We start from the raw sequence: 8836 nt of genomic DNA on the forward strand, positions 1-8836 counted from the left end.
AAGGGCCTGTTTCCACACTGTAAGTAATCTAATCTAATCTACTAGTAAATACTAATGATTTTTAGTAAGAAATTATAAACCATCTATGAAATGAGTTCCATACATCTAAATTTGTTAGCTTTCAGCAGTTGAAAGTTATTGAAGTTGTATTCCGTCTAAATAATAAGTGACTTGAATACTTTTTAAAAAGTAATTATGAGCAGCTGCACTTATTTATCCTGGGAATGGAACCGGAGCCAAAAAAAAACTGAGTCACTGCCACATCAACAAATGACACATCCCAGAGTCTCAAAGATGTAAGCAACAGAAGTTGCAGAAATTGAGCCAGCAATGAATAAGTGAATGCCAAATGGATATTTTTAAATATTTCCTCTCAAATTAAAATGGAATATTAAGAGTGCATGCTTTTATAGTCATATATCAAAACAGCACCATGACTTTTAGCATGAATAACTTAAGACCATGAGATATAGGAACAGAATTAGCACATCAAGTCTGCTTTGTCATTCGATCATGGCTCATATGTTTCTCAAACCCATTCTCCTTGCCTTCTCCCCATATCCTTTATCCCCTTGCTAGTCAAAAATAGCTCTACAGAAGCAGCAACATCTTTCAATTGAATATCCAGCAAACCAACAGCTTCTGCATACCCTTCTGCCCAAGTCCTACCTCCAAATATTCAGGAGTGATGGTTATCTGGGGCTTCCTGGTGCTGCCAACTTGCTGGGCACATGATACAGAGTGAATAGGCCATGATCCATCTTCAATAGTCAGCTTTATCTCTCTCTTCCACTCATATTCCACCCTCTTCCTCACCCAGCTTACTCTATTGCTGACCCCCCCCACTTACTGATGCCAACCCCGACAAATCCCACTCGCTGCTGTAACCCACCACAATCCTGAGTGGAATTTGCATTGATGCTATACGACCTTTTTCCACCAGAACAAAGCATCAGATAGAGACCTTTCAACAAATTTTAAACGATTCCAAGAAATTCAAGCACAATATGTTTTGTTAAAAATTAACTTTGTTTAAACTGCACAGGATTACCTATTTTAAAAGACAAATAATATTTCCCCGGACGTGGATATTGGCAATGGCAGTACTTGCAGCTGAACCCCAAAGTGTAAGTACACTAACACAATATACAGTAGGTAACTCTCCACTTTGTATGACCCAATTCTTTCTAACCCGAAGTGTTTGATCGTGATATGTGCAAAGAGCCTATCGAGCGCCTTCTAGTGGCCTATTTCAAAATACCCGTGATTTCTCCAACCAGCTCAGAACTGAGCGCAAAAATTCTGAGCAAACTCCAAGAAAACGCAATAGTGTAATTTCTCTCGCAATTGAATTACGTTTGTTCCAAAAGCTTTGCTTCCCCTCAATAACTCCACGCTCTTTCTCTGGCTCGGTCCATTTAGACTTGAATACTGCCCCGTCTCCGAGTAGACTCGAACCTCTTGCGTTTCAAGAAAGGATACGATGTTTTTCACAGCTGGCTTCCATTCGATCACAGTCATCGCTTTTCAGAATGTTCCCCTCCGCTTGGTCCCAAACTGAACCTGACCCCGATGTCATTTTGGGACGGAAGGAATCAAATTCCTCCTCTTCCAACAACTCCATCTCCTTACCTTTCTCAGTTTCACTTTCCTCCGATGCCCAGACCCGGCCGGATCCCTATTTCCTGATTACCTCTCTCTCTCTCGCTCTCTGCTAACTCTTTTCAACCTTCGCTGATGTCGCGGGGATCTTAAAATCGGCTTGAACGAAAATGCAAAAACAAAAGAAACTAAAATTTGACTTGTCGGAGCAAATCAAAAACCGGGGGCGTTGGGGCAGTGGGAACAAAACCAGTTTGCACTGGGACTGAGGACAGCAGAGCTCAGGCATCTCAGCTTTTAAAATAAAACACACCCAAACCGAGGGATTATCAATCAGAGGGCTGCAATATCACTGCAGGAAACACCCAGGGGGGTAACTGAGGAGATGGGCTGGAGGGGGGAGTGGGAACCTGCACAGGGCGAGTCCGAGTCCCTGATTCACACCAGGGCAGCTCTGAGAGCCACTGCTGACCTTGCCAGCCCCTGAAGAGGCACGCTGCCGTCTGCTCAAGCTGCAAGCACAGGTGACCGAGAGATTTGCAGCACATCGCCGCCCGCCCGCCGGGAGCTTGGGCAGAGGCCGAGTCCTGGTGATCGGCAGAGCCTGGTTCCAGGAGACTGGGAGACTCCTGGCATTCCCACTGCGGAGGGTGGAGGGGGGGGAACAGTAAGGATGCAGCCGTCTCCTTGGCTCGGGCAGGAGGGAGGGAGGGAGAGCGGCTGGAGGTGGTCAGCTGAAGTCCCGGGCTCCTGCTCTGACTCCACGTCCGACCCTGTCGCTGGCAGCTTCCCGGGGAGGGGGGGGGGGGGAATGTCCCTGCCCATCAGTCGGTGCCCTCTGGCTTTGACGGGCTTATTCGCGGCCGCAGCAGAGACGGAGAGAGGGGGGAAAGAATTCTCCCTCCACTCACTTGCCTCCTCCTTCAGTCAGTCTGCAATGCAACAAAACTCCCGGGGGCTTTCCAAACTTCCGTACTGACAAAGAAAGTGGTTCCCCCCCCACCCCACATCATCATTTCTTCATCTCACCTCGCCAGGTTTCTCTCTCCCTTTCTGCCTACATTTTGTATCACACACTATCAGCCCAGTTCTGAGGAAACGTTTTCTCTGACTTCTCTCCACAGATGCTGCCAGAGCTGTTGAGTTTTTTTTGCCGGCAATTTCTGTGTTTTTTTTTAAAAACTGTTTCTGTTAGCCCGGGGAGGTGTTTATAAAATCTGTACCGCTGCTGAGGTGGATGGGGGTGGGGGGAAACAGACACCGTTTTCGAGGCCACACCACAGGAACCTGGCCCACAGTCAGGGTCAGGTTCCATGATTATAGCTTCTTCATGACTCGAGACATTGTTTCTCCCCCCCCCCCCCCCCCCAAACACACACCATCTCTACACCCTTCCCCCAAAACACACCGCCGACTATCCAACTGACTGGACAGATGGAAAAAAATAAGGGAGATTTGGTGAAGGGGGAAAAAAATCTGTGGAAAAGCACTTCTCGATTTAAATAAAATAAAACGAAACAAAGAGACGTGGAGTCACAGCTGCTCCTGAACAAGCTGACAACAGTGCGGTGTGACGGAAGGAATATGGTGTTTGTTTTGGCTAAGTAGCCGCGAATTTCCCCCCAGGGACCGTGACCCCTGTTGTGAACTCGAGTTAGTTCAGAACCAAGGGTTAAAATCCCGTTCCCGCAGAGGTGACGCGAACGGTCCGTTCACAGCACTCCGGGCGCTGACAGTCTGTGCTGGAGCTCTAATATAACTCTTCTTGGAGAAAGTGAGGACTTGCAGATGCTGGTGATCAGGGTCCGGAGTGTGGTGCTGGAAAAGCACAGCCGGCCAGGCAGCATCCGAGCTGCAGGAGACGGATCAACCACTCTTCTACCCGTGTCCCCCCCCCCCCCCCCCCCCCGGGACACGCTGTCCCCCGGGATCTTCCTGCCGCTCACTGTGACAATCTCCCTCTTGAGTTCCCTGCTGCAACCTCACATTGCTCGGGTCTCCCAATATTCTCTGACGCTTATTCAGGGGCCAACTGAAAATCCTATCCTCTCCAGAAAAGCGGTCGGCGCTGCCCGCCCACAGCATCCCCGAGAGAAGCCAACGCCACAGTTTCGTTTCACTGTCCCAGAGAGCGGTATCGCCTCGCAGTCCCCCGGGGGGAAAGGGAAACTGGAGGCGGCTCCTGTGACTCCGCTGACCAAGAGCGAGATCACTCGGCTCCACATTTCAGCAAAAAAACACACACACACACACAAAGGAACAAACAGGCGGACACTGCTCACCCCTCGGTAAAGAAGCGGGATCCGTTCGGGGGAACTGGATGGAAACTGCAGCACCTGAGAAAAAGGGCATTTGTTGCAGAGTTGCTGAGGAACGTGCTCTTTCTTGCCCACAACTGTTGCGGGAGCAGCAGGTAAAGGGCACGCCGACAGAAACAGTCGGGGGTAAGTCGGGAGGGAGGGGGGGGGGGCGTGTGCTCAGCTACACAGTTAAACTGATTGAAGAGAAAGAGGATCACAAACCGGGAAAGTCAAACTAATTCGGCAGAAGGAGAAAAAAAATACCACGCGTTTACTGCAACCAAAGTGAATTAGTACCGAAGCACTCACCTTCCGAACAGCGGGCACACCGCCTGGTCACAGCGGCGCTCCGGCAACAGACTCTGAACTCAATCCCTCCGGCTCAGGGGCTGCGCAGGACCGTTCACATTTTACACACACCATCCAATAAAAACCACATCCAATAACAACACTACATTTTCATAGCTTGGCGGGAGGGGTGGGGGAAGAGGGACAGAATAAAACAGAAAGCGGGGGTAATAAATTACATTGTACTCTTTGACATTACCGTTCCCAAGTGATATCTTCTGGCCAATTTTCCACACTTTCTTAAATTAAAATACACACACTTCAGTTCTGAGAGGGTACGGATTACAATTTGCAGGTGAAGTGCTCACAGCAGGCTTGTTGCACACTCAATCCTGACCGCCTTCTCTGTTCACAAGACTGAAAACGCCTCTCTATATTTCCAATCCACCCCCCCCCCCCCGATTCACAACAACATCCTCCCATCTACAAACACGCGCGGCCGGGGCCACCTTCTCTCCTCCCTTTCCCGGACAACGACACGCTTCAGCCCCTTTAATTCTCCAGCCCCAGTGGAATTGCTCCCGCGGTAGCGCCTCAGAGATCTCTCTCTCTCCCCACCCCCGCCCCCACCCCCCTCCTCCGCTCCTTTCCAACATTCACAGGCTGACACTCGGCCTCTGTCAGCTCCAGCAGCATCTCCCAGTGATACAGGGTGGAGATGAGTTTGAGCAGCATGCAACAATGTTCACTCTGGGCAGTCACTGGAGGCAGCAACCGCTTTCAAACAAGCACTAACTCGGTTGACAGTGAGCAGAATTCTGGATCAGTGGTGCTGGAGGAGCACAGCAGTTCAGGCAGCATCCGAGGAACAGTAGGATGCTGCCTGAACTGCTGTGCTCTTCCAGCACCACTGATCCAGAATCTGGTTTCCAGCATCTGCAGTCATTGTTTTTACCACAGTGAGCAGAACCCCATCCGCTCCCCTCGGTTCTTTCTGCGCCCCCCCACCCACTCACTGTCCCCTTGAGCTGGCTGCAGCAGCGAACAGACTGTGGTCAAGCTCCTTGTCCAATGTACCTTTTCAAAACAAGCCTGAAGACCAGCGGCTTTTGTTCACGCTCAGTTCTGTGGTGCAGGATTGGATTATCTGCCAGCTACTCCCAGGGAGGTACACGTAGATAAACATCTGGTGGAGGTGGAGGAACATCAACTCCCTCTTTGGCCCGCCTGAAACTTGCTGCTAATGTAATGCAGAGAGTGTCCGGGACTGAATGTTGGAGACTGATACATTCCAAGGTCAGCTTGGGACGGATACTTCAGAGACACACTGGGGAAAGGTCGCTGTCTGTGGCCTTTCAACCGCAGAAAACCGAGGGTCTGGATGTTTGCCATGGAATGTAAATTGTGAAAATCAAGAATATTGAAATAATATAGAGGCACGCCAATATGGAACATACTGCCGAGGGGAAAAAAAGATGAATTTTATTGTACTTTCTCTAATTTTCAATTCGAAATGTTTTGCCCTCGAGGTTGTATGTCTGACATAAATTCTATATTGTAAATATTATGAATATCGTATTTAGGGATCTTAAGAGTGAAAACGAGCATATGGAAAATAAGGTTAAATGTTTTTGCACTTTGTATTATTCAATTTGAAATGTGTTGTAATGTATTTTGACACACTTTTTGAATAAGGTATATCTTGTGTATACATTTAAAGTATCGACAATTTCAGAAAATGTTTAAGGAGACTTTACACGAGATGATGTAGAGTGGAGAGTGTTCTCCTGACTTCTGGAGATGGTAGACAGGCTTCAGGGAGTCAGAAGATGAGCAACTCACTGCATGACTTTAAGCCACTGACCTGATCTTTGAGGGTGGGAGGTCAGTCAGGGGTGTATTGGAATTGGAAGGTGATAAAGATATGGACATTGATTTTCTGTATTTTCTAAAGTAGTTATCTCTCAATTGCTCCCAAATGCTGTATGCAGTTGAGTACAGTACAGAAATAGGAAGATTACACAGATGAATGTGTGATTGGATAGAGGCAGCAGGGGGTAGTGGCTGGTAATGGGGCAGAGAAAGAAGTATAAGATCTTTGAGATGGAGAAGATATTGGATGGGCAGCTCAATTTAACATCAAAATAAGAATTTGAAAGACATGACCAACCAGCTGGATGGAGCCATGGCTACAAATAATTTATACTTTTTAACCAATCTCCAGTTTATTATTAATAATACAGGTGTACGGTCAATGTAAGAAAGTAAGTAAAAAGTAACTAAATTAAGATAGGTAAAGTAACTTAGAAGTTTAAGTTTAGAGTATGGGAGGATTGTTGGTGAAGTGAAATGCCCATCCTATGCTATATGGAGAATTAAAGATGTTTGTCATGACTCAGATGAACCCATGTGCAAGAAGTCTCATCAGCTAAAGAAGCTTGGGCTCCAGGAATGCGAGCTGGAGCACTGGCTGGAGTCACTGAGGAGCATCCATGAAAGAGAGAACTAAGTAGATAGCACATTCAGGGAAGTGGTCATATGGTAAGATAGGAATGGGAGACCACCAGACAGTCCAAGAAAAACAGACAGACAGTGCAGGAGACCGCCATTTACTAACTGGTTTTCTGTTCTGGATATTAGTGAGCGCAATGGATTCTTGGAAGGGTGCAGCAAGAGCCAAGCTCATGGCACCACAGGTGGCTCAGATGTGCAGAAGAGGAGAGAAAGAGTGGAAGAGCAGTAGTTGCAGGGATGCTTTGGTTCAGGAACAGATGGGCTTTTCTACATTTGTTAGTGTGACTCTGGTTTGTTGCCTCCCTGAGGTCATAGGATGGCTGCAGTGCATTCTTCCGGGAAAAGGTGAATGCACCCAGAGGTTGTGATCCACACTGGTACTAACAATACAGGTAGAAAGGGAGATCTATGACTGCAATCAGAATTTAAGGAGCTAGGTAGAAATTTAGCAAGCAGGACCTCTAAAATTGGGATCTCCTAATTGTTCCCAGTGGCATATGCAGATGAATACAGAAATGGGAAGATAAGACAAATGAACATGTAGCTGGACAGATTTAGATTTCAGGGACACTGCGATTGGCTCTGGGGAAATGGTAGCTGGAGAAGCCAGACAGGTTGCAAATGAACCGAGCCAGGACTAAGTTCCTTTCAGGGTGTTTTGCCAATGATTTGGAAGGGTTTGAATTAACTCAGATTGAAAATCAGGTTAGAATATTAGGAAATAAAACCAGGATGAATGAAAGGCAGATACTATTAAAATAGAGAATAATAAGTTAATAGATAGAGTTGGAGTAACGGAGAAAGTGATGGTGTCTAAATCAGGGACTCATTGCATGAATGCACAATCATAGTTAATAATATTTGGGAGTTATAAGCACAGATTGCTTTGTGGGAGGGATTATGATGATGTGGTGATAAAAGAGACCTAGCTTAAGAAGGGGTATGTCTGGTTGTCAAATATTCCTGACTGCAAAATGTTCAGGATTGATGGAAATGAGAAAAAAGGAGGAGGGGTGACCTTTTTGGTTAAGAAGACTATTGCAGTACTGGAGAAACAGTATGTTTCAGATGGTTCAAGTGCAGAATTAATTGAGGTGCTGTTTGACGAATAGGAAGAGTGTAATTGTATTGCTTGATATAATGTACAGAGCCACCACCTAGTGGGAAGGATGTAGAACAACAAATCTGCAATGAAATTACAAACAGAAGTAAACATTATAAAGTAGTTATAATGGGGGTATTTAATTTCACATACATGGATTGGGACAGTGGTAACATAAGGTGCAGTGAAAGACAAGTGTTCCTAGATTGTGTTCATGAGAATTTCCTGTGACCAGTCCAACAAGAAACAAGGCAAGACCTTGTTTCTTGTTGGACCAAGTTCTTGAAACAAGGTGTGCCAAGTAGATCAAGTATCAGTGACAGAATATTTAGCACATCATGATTACTGTATCATAATGTTTAGGGTAACTATGGAAAAGGATAATAGACAATCCAGAGTAAGAAAACCAACTTAATGGGATAAGAATGAATCTGAGTGACATTGGGGAACATTGAGGGAAGAGTCATTATTGTATCATGAATTTTAGTCTGTGGTGGGGGCGGAGAGGTCGGGAAGAAGATTGCAGGTTAGGAAGGCGGTGCTGAATTTGATGGATTTGACTGAGACAGGCTGGGGGGAGGGGAAATGAGGAAACTGGTGAAATCCGAGTTCATCCCTTGTGGTTGGAGGGTTCCTAGCCGGAAGATGAGGCGTTCTTCCTCCAACCGTCGTTTCGCTGTGGTCTGACGATGGAGGAGTCCAAAGACCTGCATATCCTTGGTGGAGTGGGAGGGGGAATTGAAATGTTGAGCTACAGGGTAGTTGGGTTGGTTGGTCCGGGTGTCCCAGAGGTGTTCTCTGAAACGCTCCGCAAGTAGGCGGCCCGTATCCCCAATATAGAGGAGGCCACATCAGGTGCAAAGGATGCAATAGATGATATGTGTGGAGGTACAGGTGAACCTGTGGTGGATATGGACCGACTCCCACAGCTACCTGGACTACACCTCCTCCCATCCTGCCCCCTGTAAAAACGCCATCCCATTCTCCCAAGTCCTTTGACTCCGCCGCATCTGCTCCCAGGTGGACCAGT

At 47.0% G+C, this 8836-nt stretch overlaps 1 protein-coding gene across 11 annotated transcripts in view; it reads right to left on the reverse strand.

The window, feature by feature from the left end:
• Positions 1-8836, reverse strand: part of LOC122562796 (oxysterol-binding protein 2-like) — a 334280-nt gene that overhangs the window by 224766 nt on the left and 100678 nt on the right. For 2 of the 11 annotated variants that reach the window (XM_043716004.1, XM_043716002.1), the window contains exon 1: positions 4450-4608. The exons of 4 other annotated variants lie outside the window; for them this stretch is intronic. Coding sequence is in view for 2 of the 7 variants with exons in the window: in XM_043716006.1 (XP_043571941.1) it covers positions 2075-2150 (76 nt within the window). In the remaining 5 variants the exon portion in view is untranslated. Of the gene's footprint in view, positions 1-1356; positions 1451-2074; positions 2361-3884; positions 4041-4211; positions 4304-4449; positions 4609-8836 lie in introns of those variants that run through there. 5 more of the 11 variants (XM_043716003.1, XM_043716009.1, XM_043716001.1 and 2 more) reach the window with 5 other exon arrangements.

The sequence above is a fragment of the Chiloscyllium plagiosum genome, chromosome 25, assembly GCF_004010195.1.
Source record: "Chiloscyllium plagiosum isolate BGI_BamShark_2017 chromosome 25, ASM401019v2, whole genome shotgun sequence".
Taxonomy (NCBI): Eukaryota; Metazoa; Chordata; class Chondrichthyes; order Orectolobiformes; family Hemiscylliidae; genus Chiloscyllium; species Chiloscyllium plagiosum.